The sequence below is a fragment of the Gavia stellata genome, chromosome 13, assembly GCF_030936135.1.
Source record: "Gavia stellata isolate bGavSte3 chromosome 13, bGavSte3.hap2, whole genome shotgun sequence".
NCBI classification, from domain to species: Eukaryota; Metazoa; Chordata; class Aves; order Gaviiformes; family Gaviidae; genus Gavia; species Gavia stellata.
In genome coordinates this window covers 9,465,230-9,482,204 of record NC_082606.1, presented here as the reverse complement: position 1 = coordinate 9,482,204, position 16,975 = coordinate 9,465,230, and the positions used below count along the sequence as shown (strand labels likewise).

Below are 16,975 nucleotides of genomic sequence, written 5' to 3'. Positions count from 1 at the left end.
GAAGGGCAAAGGAGTCCAGGAAGGCTGGACACTCTTCAAGAAGGAAGTCTTAAAGGCACAGGAGCAGGCAGTCCCCATGTGCCACAAGATGAGCCGGCAGAGAAGAAGAGGAGCCTGGCTGAACAGAGAGCTTCGACTGTAACTCAGGAAAAAAAGGAGAGTTTATGACTTTTGGAAGAAGGGGCAGGCTACTCAGGAGGACTACAAGGATGTCGTGAGGTTACACAGGGAGAAAATTAGAAGCACCAAAGCCCAACTAGAACTTAATCTGGCTACTGCCACAAAAAACAATAAACAATGTTTCTATAAATACATTAGCAACAAAAGGAGGGCTAAGGAGAATCTTCATCCTTTACTGGACGCAGGGGGAAACATAGCGACAAAGGATGAGGAAAAGGCTGAGGCACTTAATGCCGCCTTTGCCTCAATCTTTAATAGTAAAAACAGTTGTTCTCCAGGTATCCAGCGCCCCAAGCTGGAAGACAGGGACAGGGAAAGCCCCCACAGTCCAAGGGGAAATGGTTAGCAACCTGCTACACCACTTAGAGACATAAAAGTCTATGGGGCCTGATGGGATCCACCCAAGGGTACTGGGGGAGCTGGCAGAAGAGCTCACCAAGCCACTTTCCATCATTTACCAGTAGTCCTGGCTAACCGGCGAGGTCCCAGTTGACTGGAAGTTAGCAAATGTGATGCCCATCTACAAGAAGGGCCAGAAGGAGGATCCAGGGAACTACAGGCCTGTCAGTCTGACCTCCATGCCGAGGAAGATTATGGAGCAGATCATCTTGAGTGCCACGACGTGGCACATACAGGACAACCAGGTGATCAGGCCCAGTCAGCATGGGTTTATGAAAGGCAGGTCCTGCCTGACTAACCTGATCTCCTTCTACGACAAGGTGACCTGCTTAGTGGATGAGGGAAAGGTTGTGGATGTTGTCTACCTAGACTTTAGTAAAGCCTTTGACACCGTTTCCCACAGTATTCTCCTGGAGAAACTGACTGCTCATGGCTTGGACGGGCTGGATGGCCGAGCCCAAAGGGTTGTGGTGAATGGAGTTAAATTCAGTTAGCAGCTGGTCACAAGTGGTGTTCCCCAGGGCTCGGTACTGGGACTGGTCTTGTTTAATATCTTTATCAATGATCTGGACCAGGGGATCGAGTGCACCCTCACTCAGTTTGCAGATGACACCAAGTTGGGCGGGAGCGTTTATCTGCTCGAGGGGAGGAAGGCTCTGCAGAGGGATCTGGACAGGCTGGATCAATGGGGCCAGGCCAGTTGTATGAGGTTCAACAAGGCCAAGTGCTGGGTCCTGCACTTGGGTCACAACAACCCCATGCAACGCTACAGGCTTGGGGAAGAGTGGCTGGCAAGCTGCCCGGCAGAAAAGGACCTGGGAGTGTCAACAGACAGCCAGCTGAACATGAGCCAGCAGTGTGCCCAGGTGGCCAATGGCATCCTGGCCTGTATCAGAAACAGTGTGGCCAGCAGGAGTAGGGAAGCGATCGTGCCCCTGTACTCATCACTGGTGAGGCTGCACCTCCAATACTGTATTCAGTTTTGGGCCCCTCACTACAAGAAGGACATTGAGGTGCTGGAGTGTGTCCAGAGAAGGGCGACAAAGCTGGTGAGGGGTCTGGAACACAAGTCTTACGAGGAGCGGCAGAGGGAACTGGGGTTGTTTAGCCTGGAGAAGAGGAGGCTGAGGGGAGACCTTACCACTCTCTACAATTACCTGAAAGGAGGTTGTAGAGAGGTGGGTGTCAGTCTCTTCTCTCAAACGACAAGTGATAGGACAAGAGGAAACGGCCTCAAGTTGCACCGGCGGAGGTTTAGGTTGGATATTAGGAAAAACTTCTTCACCGAAAGGGTTGTCAGGCATTGGAACAGGCTGCCCAGGGAGGTGGTTTAGTCACCACCACTGGAGGTATTTAAAAGATGTGTGGGTGAGGCACTTAGGGACGTGGTTTAGTGGTGGACTTGGCAGTGTTAGGTTTACAGTTGGACTAGATGATCTTAAAGGTCTTTTCCAATGTAAATGATTCTGTGATCTGGAAGCTGAAGATCCAATCGTCAAACATTTTCCAGAAAAACTTATTTGAAGCCCTTACCACTTAGGAAGAATCAAGTTGGGAAAAAACAGAAAATGTGTGAACAAAAATGTCACAGAAAGCCCAAGGCAGAAAATCGTCAATATAAAACAGTGACTGCAAGTGAAATAAAGACTAAATAAAAGGGGAAAAAAAAGTCCAAAAAACCTAAGGAGCTCTTGAATGAAGACAATTCAAACCAAGGACATGAACCAAAATATAGGTAGTATACATATGACACTAAGAACAGCAAATGACACAATGTGGCAGGAGTGATATTAAAAATCACAGAACTTGGCCCTAGAAGCTGAACTACAGTACTTCACTAAAAAAAAAAGCACACCAAACAAGCCTCTTTCCCCATAAAACATATAGCGTAATCAAGTGGCAGGAACGAAACAAAACCAAGAAAACAAGTTATTCTAGATAAGCCTAAATTGGAAATACAATTAAGAATCTAGAAAAGTTAAGTTGAAGAGATGGAAGATTCACTTTCTTATGCAAGGAAAAAAACCCAGAAAAATCTTCATAAAGGTACTTAAGAATTTCTTAACATCCAAAGAATATGATGTTACATTTAGGATAACTTAAAAAAATTAAGAGCTCATGAAAGCCATGATCAAAATGTCAACACTGTAAAGAAACCATATATTATATGATAATTTCAACAGTGGAATAGTTATGCACTAGATATCCCAGAAGAGGATGCATTACTTTCTAAAGCATGTCACTCTAACTTGGAATAGACAGAACTGACTAATACATGGTTAGATATCCTCTTCCATGCTGTGTACCTTGAAAGTCATCTTTCAGGCTTTCACTTCTTCAATTAAGTGTTTCTCTACTCTGCCAGGGAAGAACACCAACCTGCAGATTTTGGCAAAGTAAGACTATAAAACTTAACTAAAGTCTCACCTGTGACATTCCTGTTGAAAGTAAACTCTACGAATGAGAAAGAACTCTCACAGAAAGAAGTGCTGTGTGCATAGCGTCTTTAAAGGAAATCACTGTCTTGATGAGTTACGTCCAGCTTACATATACCTTTTGGAGAAGTTCAGCTTTCCTAGGTCTGTTTACTCTAAGGTTTTCTAATAAAATCAGTGTAGAGGCCACTAGCAGCTTTGTCTATTAGAACAAAAACATGAGCATGTATGGGCAAGGGGAGTAAGGAGAGGGCTTTCTTTTGCAGTTAAGATTCTGCAAGCCATCCTGGTACTCCTTTGAAGGATTTAATAAAGCATACTATGTCATAAGTATGCATTTATAAAAATAAAATTCACAGACTTGAGATATGTGTATACATTATGTGAAGTAGCAGATGTTTCTGTATTAAACTGTCCTGCTTTATAAAGGCAGATTTAAGAGGACTCCACAGGCAATCTAGATATCCTACTGATATCTGGACTTTTGATTATATCATTTTTAGGCCTTCTTAGATACAGTGACAGACTGATTTAGCTAACCCACTTCAGCCATGCCCACAATTTCTCTCTTCAAACTACCAATCAACTGCTGAAGACTCAAAATTGGAAGGTATGAGTTCTTTCCTAATGAATCTGCCAGAGATTCAGCTACCCATTTGATAGGCAATGAATCCATTGCATTGTTTTTCTTAAAATACAGCCACCGATCAGCAATGATTTAGCCACAAGTCTTAAGAAGGACACCTAATTCTAATGTTTTAATGGCCTTATTAACTACGTTCATTCAGACTGATACCCTTGTTTCACATATTATTTTTATGCATGATTTTTATTTATACCAGAAGACTGACAGCTGGGACAACTGCAGGTGTGTATATTTGCATGGATGGTGGAGATGGTGTCCACTGTGAGGCTTCATTTTAACCTGACAGCAGTAGCTAATATTACAGGCACATTGTCTAAACAGTTCCAGCTTAAATTATTTTCAATAAAGGTATTACATCATAGTTTACCTCATACAAATATGAAATTTTAATCCTCATTCTTTCTCTCTCACAGAGATCCAACAGCTAAGGCAATAAAAAACAGCATCTAACTTGACTCGCTAAAGTTATCATCCTGAGGTTTTGTGGCAATCCAGGAATATCTATGATACATGATCTATGTGCATAATTCCCTTGGGCTTTTCAAACAAAACAAGTACATTGCCAAATTGTTTCATCTACTGACTCTGCAACTTTTGGTTGCTTAAGCCCTCCTTATCATACTACTGTTTCACTACAACTGACACATAAAACAAAAAGCAAAAATACCTAGGGAGCTACCAGTATAGCATTCTCTTAAGAAGCAAAAATCCCAAGACAGGCACTCTAAAAATCAGGTGGGAAAACCACAAAGTTACTTTAAACACCAAATGCAAGCTATTTAATAATTAAATTAGTTAATCAATATGGAGGATCTGTCTCTGAGCAGAGCAATCTGCAAAGTTTAGAGAATGAGAATTTCCATCATTTCTCCACACAACCTAAACAGCACCGATTTCTCTTATGCCTAAGATTTTCATTTAATGTAATTCCACTGTTACTAAAGCTATCATCTTTGAGTCTTGCAAATCAGTATTTTCAAATATATATTTTAATTCACCAGTGCAAAGTTATGGTCCTAGAATCTTCACAGTTTATATAATGCTAGTCTACCATCTAGTCCAGGTCTTCAAATTACTAGACTGAGTCAGTATGTTCCTCATTAATTTATCCAAAAGTAAGGGCACCTGAGTATTTTAGTTTAAGGGAATAAAAATTTACCTGATTGAGTATTACAGACTGTGCTGTTACAGTAGTCACTGGCCTGGATACAGGTTGAGCCACTACAGGAACGGTGATATTTCTTGATACTGGCTGTGTCGTCACTGGAATGGTTACAGGTCTGCTAACAGGCTGTGATATTCCAGAACTTGACCCAGGCATCTGCTGTGTTGATAAACATCCAGCAACTGGTCTTTGCAGTGTTTGTGAAGTTCCTGAAACATTCACTGGTACGGACAGTGGCTGAACTGCTACAGAGCTAGTTGTAGGTCTGGATACAGACTGAAAGACTGATGAAACAGGCATGGCACTGGGGCTGGAGGCAGGTGTCGCATAATGGTGACTGTCCGGCTTGAATGTAGTAACTGTACCTGTTGCAAAGGATTCCAAAGTTATCTTTATATAATTTTACAGTCAGATGTTTCATAAGTGTTGTGGATTTTTTTGTTTTTAATTACCATATTAGGACAATAAAGTACCTCTACTGGGTGCACCATTCTGTATCCCCCTTCGTGATGAGCTGAGGTTGACTCTGTTCAATATATCTGTCAAAAGTTACATTTATCTTAATTGCAGTTAAATTAATAGCTTCATTGCTTTTCAAATTAAAAGCAGCATTCATATCCACTAATTAAGCCAATCAGGATTTGACTTATAAATTAGAATACTGTTTCTAAAATAAATACCTGGCAAAACAAAGAGTCATTTGTACAAATTAAGATAAGTTCTTCTACTCCTCTTAGGTTAAGCTAGTTCATGTAAGAATCTCAGTTTTTATTTTCTTAGAGATAGATTAACACACAAATAAGAGTGCAAACAGAAAAAGAACATTTCATAAATATTTAGCTTTGCTGATTACAATGCATTTATTCACTTCTGTTTCTCATATATATAGCAAGTTCCCTAAATGCTAGAACTGCTCTACGCTAAAGGAAGCATTTTCTCTAAACCAGTAACTACACAGTTTGCTTCTGTATTACAGGAAAATACAGCACTTAAACTTGCTTATAGACTTCATGATCTCCGTTTTCCAATGTAAAAGAAAAATCAACAGAACAGTAATCAAAGGAGTTGTGCTGGAATTGCATTACAAGAGGACTGATTTTCTTACATATCCTACATGGTAGTCTATGACCAGAATTCTAGCTCATCAGAAACACATGCAATTTCTTAGATGTGATGTTTACTCCCTAACTAATGCCACAATATCCCTTGACTTTTTATGTCTTAGTCTGGGGTTTCTGATCATTCCAGAACATTACAAAAATATTAATCAAAATCAAAACATTTTTCTATTGCCAGATTCTCAATTCCATTAGTGTTACTGTCAAGTTTCTTGCTCTGACATGTGAAAATATGCATATGAAATTAGATTGATCTTCCAGTATCTAACCAGCAAGATTTAAAGTACCTTCTCAAACCAGGGTCAAATTACATCAGGATCTAAAACAATGGATCTTGGAGTATCTATAACATTGTGTTTAACAACCTTAAGGCTGTTTCCACCAGCACTGGCTCATCAGTATACACTACTCAGGTTGATAAATAAATCTAATAGCAGTAGAGCTCAGAAGATCACAGCTTTCAACCTGTCACCTGCATTTAGATCATACTTATAAAAAAAAGCAGCTGCAACCAACAGATCCAAACAGGTTTGCATTTTTTAAGATATGATGAAATTTCGTCCCATAATAGTAATACTGTTTTTACTTCAACACAACACTATAAGCAAGTATTAACTTAATTCAGGATTTAGCTGAACACATACTTTTTTGTGTTTGTTAATAAATCTATACCTCACATTTGAATTCAAGAGTGAAATGAAACTAAAGCTTTCATCTACCTACAAAAAAAAAGCTATCCAAAAGTTATGTCTCACAAAGCATATTCAGCTTCAGACAGTCTGATGCACACACAATTCACATCCTAAAATACAAAGGTAGATTTTACTGTTTTTAAAAAGAAAGTTTCAGGAAACCAGTAATTTGAAATGATAAACTAGATTTACATGACTCAAGTGATTCATCACAGACTTGACATGCCCTTCCTCCTCCCCCATCAAAGCATTATTTGTCCTGTTTAGGTAAAACAGCACTGAAGTATAAGAAAGCTAACATGCTGAACAACATTTTAAGGTAGCAACAAATTACAGGTTTGTATCATTATGAAAAAGGAAGCAAGAAAAATGAGCAGTAACTGTAGGAAAAATGAGCAGCTGCAAGAAATGGTAAAGGGAACAAACTATGAATTACTTTTCATGCCAGTCAAACTAATCCTCCAGTACATCAGAAGAGGCACTTCATTGTACATGACACTGTGCCAGCAGGTCAAAGTTGGGTTTTTAACTATTTCCTTCAAGTTTTCCACACCAGTCTGTATAAAAGCTGATAATTGCTTTGTCAGGAAAAGGTTAAAAAAATTGCTGTGTATTGCAGAAAATATACCTTTCAGAAAAATTAAGAACTACAAGTGAGTCTCCATTTGTCATCTAATTTTCCATCTGATCAGACAGGAATTTTCTCTGGTAAAAACTAAATAACAGTGGTAAGCAAAGTTGTGTTCACTGTGTCTTGCCTATCACCAATAACGAACTGAAGCCTGACTACTGCCAGGTAGTACTACTTACAAGCCAGAGAAGAACTGAAGTCATTCTTCCATAGCTGTTTTTGACAGTGAAGTAGAAGATTACAAAGAGAAAAGTTGAGGAAAGGGAAGGAAAAGAGATAAAGTATAAGGTTATACCATAAGTGATTTTACTTGTGTCAGGACTGAGTATGGACAGCAGTAGAACGAGAGGCATACACTGTAAGTCTCTATCTTTGACCGAAGTTCTTGAAGTTGCTGAATCATATAAAAGGTATAGTTTTCACATGAACTATTTCTATCCTTTATGACTACAAAAAAAATCTTGAGACTACAATGACTGCGATGAAACTTGGCATCTTCATTGTTCAAACATACGCCTAGTGCCTTAATAGTTGTTCTATGCCATGACTTACTGCCAATGACCAACAGCAATCCAGAGGTCTCTGGACCTTCCAGAAAACAGTAAGTGTATTTTTCAGTCCTTCTAGAAGTTTGTAACTGCAGAAAACTTCTTAAGAGTAATTTTAAAATAGTTTTCAAGAGGATCTAGAATATTTTTAAAATATTCAAAAATATTAACCCTTAAGAACAATTTTCAGGTGATAGAACTTTGACATCAGATTCAGTATTCCTTTAATATTTAAAACACAATTTTCGACTTTTTTAAGCTAGTGTAAGAAACATTAGACTTACTATCCCAGTGACTAACAAAGTAAAAGAGTTAAGACGCAAGATGAAAGTATTGTAGACTAAAATAACTGAACAGCTAATAATAGCTCCAAAGTCCATACAGCGTGTGACAGAGAGCCTAGTTTAACATTTTGTCTTGAGATTTTTCACTACAAACTATACATCTTCAGAAAATTACTATGGAAACCTTGGATACAAGCATAGCAGAGATGAGGCACAAACTGAAAGCAGTAAACCTCACCAGGCAAAGTCTTGTGTATTCAATAGGTAGAGAAACCTTAGGTCAAACCTCTTAATAATTGACTACAAGATGGCTGCATACAGAAATCAGAAAGTTTCATTACTAAAATTAAAGTAACAAAAATAACAGTCTCCTTTACTTACCTGCCAAAGCCCAAGCACAGGACAAAAACGGCATCCTGACACATCTGCTGTCATCACAACCACCTAACCTCACACCCTGCACTGCCTGCATTAGGAGAAAACTACAGAACTTGATGAAAAAAACTCTTTATTTTACAGGGGATGAATTTATTAATAAAAATCTCCTACTTAACAGAGAGGCTTCTATTATTTTTACATTAATTACTTTTCCTGATTATGCTTTTATTATAGACACTTAACACAGTTACCTTGGTTTTGTCAGAATGATGTCCACCCATTCAGACTGTCCACCAACGTATGAAATGTGGGGTGGAGAAAAAAGAGGGACTATAACATGAAGATTTAAATTCATGCACATTACTTTAGTAGGGAGACAATTCCAAGTATCTGACTAAATATCAACTATATTAAAAGCAATTGCATGCATGGTTTCAGCATTGGATTTTTAACCATATTGTTAATGCTAAAACCTTCAAACATCCTTGTTTTGACTTCAGAGATTTAAGGGTAGAGATAGACATAGCTGTGCATAACCCGGGTTTTAGGACCGAATTTCTTAGAATTCCAATTTTCAGTATGACAACGAACCACAGAACAGCTTTAAGATGTAGAATTTTTTAAGTCTTACTGTTAAAAATTCTATATTTTCAAAGTGAGTTTGAAGTTTTACACCTTGAAATATCTGTTTTAAATTACAGAAAATGTTATCTTACATGTACTAGCTGGCTTTGAGCTTGAGATTTCCCCAACAAAGATTGGCTCATCATCATCATCATCCTCCTCCACTTCTTTCACTCTCTTTTGCCATGGTTCTAGTTCCTCTTCTTCACATTCCATAAATAATTCTGCCATCTTGAGACTAAACAGTAAAAAACAAAACACACATACCGAAACATTCAGTACTTTCATGAAACAAATGTTTCACTGCTCAATAAAGATTACGATACAATACGATTGACGATAACTCCCACAGAACGGTCTTCCTTCCCCACCCCACCCACCCCCTCGCCATGTTCTGTACAGGTTGAATCTGACTGATGTAGGTGATCTTCAAAGATCGACATCACATCACCTTTTTGATAATTATTTGAATTCCCATCTACACTATTAAAGATGAGAAAAGACCAAAGATACCCTCCACATAATTTAAACTATTTCTGTATAATCCACCAGTAACTATTGGAGGAAGCCTCTGACACCACAATGAAAGGTATCTTTTCAAAAATACTCCTATTCCAGGTAAATGATTCACAAGAAATGTGAAGATCCTGCTATGAAGCATGTAATATACCTGAGACAACTGAGTTACTGAAACACTAGTTACAGCTTTATTCTCTTTGCATCTAAAAAAACCCAAACCAAAGCCCATCCAAACCCAGCACCTACCATGGCCACACAAATTTTTAAGATTTTGCCAGGGCTTCCCATACAGTCACATTTTCTTTGAAACCCAACAAAAAACAAAACAAAACAAAAACTCCATAAAACCCCCACAACAAAAACCAAACCAACCACCTACAAAACCAACTCAAACAAAAACCCCCACAGCAACAACAAAAACCCAAAATCATATCCACAACACATCGCATAGTCTTTTCATTATCAATTAGGACTTGATAAAAATTTTGCATAGATCTCATTAGACTGAGTCCCTCATGCTTGGAGACTTGCTCTTGCAGTAAGGAAAAAAAGTCATGTCTGAAAACTGTAATGAAAATATGTAGCTTTTGGAATTAACCAAATTACAATCAGAATCTCTAATCACAGCTGGTTTTATTTGTTTTTTAAATAAACGGTTATGGCCAATGAAGTTTTCCTTTCTTTTCACATCCTCTAACACAATCCTGAAAGTATTTCTGAACAATACAGGAAATAAGAAACTTTTCTATTTCTTTACACACACTACCAATAATCTAATTTGTAATAAGACCAGTAATTTCACAAAACCACAGGGCTGTCTCAGCAATAACCAGGATCCCGATACAACACTGTTTGCTTTGCCTAAGACACAGAGCTTCACAAAATTCCATGTCTCCATTTTTTTGGAAATTGGAGGGCAAACACAGTTTTCCATGAGGAACCCAATAGTAACTCCAGCCAATATAGGAATTCCTTGAAATTAATGATCAGTTAAGCACATGAAATTCAATTAATCATTGGACTACTTTGACAAAAAGGGAAGAATAGCCAAGCAATAGTTCCTTTCATCAAGGCCACAATCAATATAAGAATATTTCTAGTCTTATTACCAGGCCACTGCCAACAAAAAACATTACCAGTACTTCTCTCATTCTTGTGCTGCTGCAACACTTACCTGACAAAGCAAACTAGTTAGAGAAGCTTGACTTTCCACTATTATGCAGTGACAGTTCTCTCACAGCTTGACTCCCTAAACCTAATAGCCAGGGCATCAGACCAGCACTAATGTATATGATTACATCATTAAAGACTACCAAACCTTATACACAAGGTGACAAAACCAAGATTACATTCATAATGATAAACTGATACGTCTTAAACTAAGATGTAGAGGGACGTTCTAAGATGAAGAGGGTGTTAATTCAACACATTTTTCTGTACAATTTCCCATGATTGTCTCCTTTCCAAAAATATTTCAAGAGCAACATATTGAACATTGGGTCAAGTTTCTTTTTTGAAAGTATAATTATGCAAAACTCAGAATACCCCTCATTATTTATCAATAGTGTTTGAAATGGAAGTCTTCAGCACAGACACAGTGAGAAACTAACAAAAGTATCTTATCAGAGAAGACAATTTCAGGATAGGAGTAATGACCTGCTAGATTTGGTCATGGACTGTAGAAATAATTAGTTTGTAACAGCTTATCACAGGGGAGCACACAGATTCATGCCCCTGCTTTCATTAAAGTGAATGCGAATGGGGCTGCTGGCGTTACATGCTAAGTCTTGGGGATAATATAAAGTAGTAAACTATACTCCTTCCTTCCTCCCTCCATCAGCCTAGGGTGCTGAAGTTAAACAAGGTGCTAGGAAAGAAGAGACTAAGGCATTAAACTAGATTCTTACCACAGGAAAAGAGGAAGACTACGAAGCCAATTTGCACTTGACAGAGACAACCCGGGCCATGTGCCAGGTATCAGAAAGAGAATCAAGCCTGACTCTCCTTTGTCAAAGGACGTTCTTTAGAATGCCTTTTCTTTATTAACACTGAGGCAAATTTTATTAGACTTCAAGGCAAAATGAAAGACTATTTTCAGAGACTTTTTTAATGGAACTGACAACATAAATATGAGGGGGGGTGTCAATAAAAAAAATTAAGTTTTATTTGACCTCAGGGAAAAAAGTAATCAATTATAAAATGTGCTCAGAGAATGCATATGAGAGCATAGACACAAACAAATATATGTTAACAGACAGATTCTAACAAGATACATGCGATAACCTCAGCTACGCTATGATGCTTTTTTTTTTTTTTTTTTTACATAGTTAAAAGTAATTCGGTAACATAGGCATGGACTTTTAGGAAGTTACACCAACTGGTGGCACCTCTTATGGACATTTCATTTTTGAATCAGGATGTACATACTAAGGTATTCTCAAAAGGTGACTCAAAACATATGGCAGCTTTTAAAAGGCAAGTGTTAAGATTATTTCAGATCTATTAATCTTTTTTTCAGTGCTATAATTTCAAGCCAAGCTTTGACTGACTTTTTTCCTGGCAACAAATCCAGCCTAATGAGTTCCCACCCGGTTCCTGCACTGCTCCCTCACTTGTGCTAGCACAACTTTTCACGGGACTGTGACTTGAACCACTGCAGGTTAAAAATAACCTGGCCCACTAACAGTTTTACTGGCACAACTGAGAGGTCAGAAAATCTGCGGCCTGAGCAATCACAGCTGCAGTAACGGGGAATGGATTTGATTACAGGAGGTGTGCAGGAACTGTTCAAATGGTCTCCATTGCCAAAGGAAACATCTACATCCATTTTCAGAGTACAACTAACTTCCAAATTTTCAGCTTCTTTAACTACATTAACTCAGAAAATGCATTCCAGAAATTCTGCTAGTGGTTGCTCTCAAAGCCAAAACCAACAGTGAATCCTTCCCCCACTCTCCCCAAGTATTTCCCAGTGGAGGTGCAAAAACCAGTGTAAGAAAGGTAAACCTATTGACAATAGACTATTTTCCTCATTTTTAATATGCATAAACATATATACACATTCATACACACATCTCCTTAAAGGTAGTCCATGCATCTGAGAGGTCCAAAACTACGATGAAATGCTCTATGTATTTAATCAAAGAAAGTGTTTAAACCATTGTTCTAGGCTAAGAAGTGTCAAAATTGTGAACAACATTTAAAAAATATCATTATACCCTATCAAGATATCACTTTAGAAGGCCCAGCAAAAACTACGGCTAGTCATAACAGTTCATGAGGCAGGCTCAGATAATCAACAACCTGCAAAGACACAAGTCCATGGAACACTGTTATAGTCACTAGACAAGCAGTGAACTAAAAACCTGATACAAGACAGAAAAAAAAAAATTGAACTCATAGTACAAAAGAGCAATAAGCTTCTGATGAAATAAGTTTTAAAAGCACTAGTTTGGACATCTTTCTTTATCATGGCAAATACATTTAAAGATACCTAACTTCATTAAAAGCCACTTGTATTTATAACCTGTTTTTTTTTACTGTCATGGTTTAAAAGCACTCACGTTAACAAAAATGATACAAACTTTAGTAAATGTAACAACAGTGTAACAGTTGTAGTGAAAACAGCAAAAAGTGATTTGTAAAAGTGCACCTTAAAGATGCACGGAAATCAATACTACAGAAAATCATGGCAAATGCAGCTGCAATAAGATTTAGAGTTACTGAATACCCGTTTATTACTTTAGATGCAATTCACGTGTTCCACTCAAGGTCAATTGAGCTTTCCAATACTCAATACTTCTTTGGATTGGCTTAAAATAACTGAAACCAAATCACTAGTATGAAACCGGTAGCAAGCTTAAAGAATGAGTACATCTACATTAACGAGAAAGTTCTCAAACTAGCCTTGTTTGCCATCTTTCCATACTAGAATTGTCAGCACATTATTCAAACATTTTTCTTCCTTCCAGTTTAATAGCTGCACTTCAAATGAACAGTGAAGTTATATTATTTACAACACAGACCATACGGTGAGCACCCACGTTGTGTTTTTCAGACTATTTCCCACACAGGCACATAACTTTGCGTCATGTTAGTTGTAGAAGAGCGTGCAATCCACAGCTTCATCAGGACTGTGAGCAATTGTATTTTTATTGAGTGCTGCATCTGTTTCAGCAGCGAAGAAACGATGGCCAAGCTGAAACTGAACCTGAAAGTTTTAAAACACCGAAGTATAAACCAACTTCCCTCAAAACCAAACTCAACCAGCCAAGACTACCCTCTCTCCATTAGATGGTATAAGCTCCGCCTAGATTAGGGCAATATTGCTTTTGCAAACCAGTCACAAGTTCACACCCCCGAGCTGCGATGGGTGCGAGGCCGCGGGAGGAAGCCAAGTCCCCGAGGGCAGCCGAGCAGCTGCCGCTCCGCCCGCAGCGCCCCTGGCGCCGCCGTCTCTGGCGCAGCCTGGCCACCCTGCGTCCCGCCTCCCCAGTGCCGGATGACCGCAAGGACTCAACTGAGGCTGCAGGCTCGGGTTTGGTCGAGGCCCGCATACCACAGCCGCGGCGGGAGGTGAAGAGGCCCGGCGGCAAGCCCAGCATCCGCTGCCATTGCCGGCGGCCCTGGCCACGACCGGCCCCTGGACGGCGAAGGCAGGACAGAGCGAGCCCTGCCCGCGACGCCCCTGCGGGCAGACCCTCCGATGCCCAGCGGGGCCCCGCGGGCGGCCTGAGGAAGCCCTCACGGCCCGGGGTCCCCGCTCCACAGACGCGAGGGGGGGGGGGGGGTGCAAGGCCGCGGCTCCGACCTAAGATGGCGTCGGTCTCGCAGGCGACAATCCCCCCGCGGCCCGCCCGCCGCCGAGTGGCGGCTTCCTCCGCCCGGCGAGGCGGCAGGCCGCCCCGGCAGGGAGGGCCAAGGGGAAGGAGCGGGCTGGCTTACCGTACTGCGCGTCCGGAGAGGCCGCGGCAGGCCGCCCCGCTCCCTTCCTCCCGGGCTGGCGGGGGGATGGGAGATAGCCGCGCTGGCGGAGGCGCCTCACATCGCCGGACCGCGGCGCCCCACCTCAGCCGCCGCCGGGGGAGGGAGGGCGGGCGGGCGAGGGAGGCGGGGGTGGCCGCGCGGCGCCCAGCGCACTGCCTGACGGGTAGAGCGCGGGTCAGCCCCACAGCGGCGCCTGCTTTCCGGCAGCCGCGGGGCGGGGCCGGGCCGGGCCCGCGCGGGGGCGGTGCCACGCGCCATGTGCTGGGCCTCACACCCCGCGGCGGTCTGGCGCGCGCCGTCCGCTTCGCGCCCCCTCAGCAGCAGCAGCAGCAGCCGCCGCCGTCGTCCGCGCCCGCCCGCCCGGCATCGCCTGTCCTCCGCCCCCTTGGCGAGGGCTGACAGGGCCAGCCGCGAAGCGGCCAGATCCACGGCGGGCCTCGCGGGCGGGGAGAAGACCCGCGAACAGCATTCACCTCAGCGGTGCCCGTAGGTAGGCCCCGCTCGCCGTGCGAGCGAGCGCAGCTGTCAGTTCTGCGTGCAGGGGCGGCGGGCACGGCCTTCGGTATGCCAGGACAGGCGGTCGGGCCTCTCCCTTGCGGTACGGTCCGTCACAAGCACTAGTAGCTCCACACAGCCACGTGGCCAAACAAAAGCTAGGGAAAGCTCTACCCAAAGTTAACATTAAATACAAACAACTGAGAATATAATGCAGAGTATGTTGCTGGAATCAGTGGAGGTACTAAACAGACTGCTGTTCAGACTTGAGGTTCATTGTGCGCCTGTGTTTTCATCGTGGTTTTTCACAGCCATTTACCCAGTGGGTTAAATAACAATCAAATACACGAACAACTGCTCCAAACCTTTGCTGAATAAAGCGTTCCCATTACTTTCAGTGGGACATGCAAAACTGCGAGACAAGGCCTTAACTGGGCAGCGAAGCCCCGGTTGCTAGAGAAAACAGTTTTGGAGCGCATTACCGCAAAGAGCTGCGTTTTCTCTCACCTCAGAATTTGCATATGACAATCTCTGAATCAAAAGGTGACTAAGAACTCCAGTTTGTCTCATGCCTTTTTGTCCATAGTGCTCTCTCACTCTGGCCAACATCTCTCTTCAGAATACTCCTGAGTTTAGATTTTCTTTTTTACTCAATTTTGCTGTCCATTCTACCCTAATTAAAAGAAAAGAAAGTGTGATTCTTCCTTTAGAAAAATATGAAAATATTTCTGGTGAATTTTGAAGATAAATAATGGGAAAGTACTTAACCAAATGTAATCTGTATCTCAACTTTTTCAGCCCATACTTCTCAGAACTTACTGTTGGTGACACCTGCCATAGCTGCCTACAGACAGCCTCAATTTATTTAGTGTAAATTCTCTCTCAAATATAGGTATTTTTCAGAAGAATAAGTGAAGTGTCCTTCTCCTTGTGAACTCTAAAGCTCTAAAGATTTGACTCCTGTGTTTAACCTGGAAAATATTCTGTTCATTTTCACTATTATCTTTATCCTTGAGATGTTTCCAAAGTACTCCGGAACCTCAGAGAAGTGAAAGAAAAAACTAAACAACATTAGTAATTAAATAATTGCTCCTTAGTGATTATGCCATTAAATAATTTGGTTATTACAGTTTAGTAATTAAACGATTATTAAACTATGCTGTTCTGCCGAAGTAGGAGGAAAAAAGAAAGAAAGAAAGAAATATTCTTGATATTTGGTGGAAAATGGAGAAAAAAATGGGAACTAGAGAGGGGAACTTATTTTAGACAGAAATGACTGGGAAGAGAGAGGTATAGTCCAGTTATTTGAAACACATATTTTCAACTACTCATTTTCCTACTGAGAAATCATTGCAGGTGTTTATGTTCTTGCAAAAGCAAGATAAATACAAAGAGAAGATTACAAGGTAAAACACTGAAAAAGTGTGAAATAACAGAATTAAGATCAACTCTTCACATTTAATTTATGAAATTTGTGCATTCTGAAGTTGCAGAATTGCATACTGTCTGTTCTGCAAGACCCCTGCCTAAGTCCTTGGATAAACTTGTTTGAGCATCATCTTAGAAAGCCACAGAAGCAAAACAAGTTTACCAAGTGAGAATTAGTAAGTGTTCACAACTTTGAAACTCACAAATGAATGAAGGATAGTAAATAGCCCCCATAATTACAAAAAAATAGTTCTTTCCAAGGCTCCCTCAGTTTATAGATGAGCATCCTGGCTAAGCTTAGTAGAGAGTTTATGAGAAAGCCCTAAAACTTTGTGTTGCAACAAATAATTGGTGACTAACTAAAGAAAAAAGTAGAAAGTTTAAAGAGATCTGAAAAAGCTCTTTTTATAAAGAAGAGACTGAAGTGTACTGTGATATAGGTGAGCT

The 16,975-nt window shown here is 40.8% G+C and overlaps 1 protein-coding gene across 1 annotated transcript in view; it reads right to left on the bottom strand.

Annotated features, from left to right (window-relative positions):
* The window catches only part of ZNF280D (zinc finger protein 280D), a 56,142-nt gene extending 41,554 nt beyond the window's left edge, over window positions 1–14,588 (bottom strand). Inside the window, exons 1-4 of the mRNA XM_059823909.1 lie at window positions 14,564–14,588; window positions 9,193–9,338; window positions 5,299–5,364; window positions 4,820–5,190 (exon numbers count right to left, since the gene is read on the bottom strand). Coding sequence (XP_059679892.1) covers window positions 4,820–5,190; window positions 5,299–5,364; window positions 9,193–9,331 — 576 coding nt within the window. The 5' untranslated portion in view covers window positions 9,332–9,338; window positions 14,564–14,588. The remainder of the gene's footprint in view (window positions 1–4,819; window positions 5,191–5,298; window positions 5,365–9,192; window positions 9,339–14,563) is intronic.
* Window positions 14,589–16,975: the final 2,387 nt, after the last annotated feature.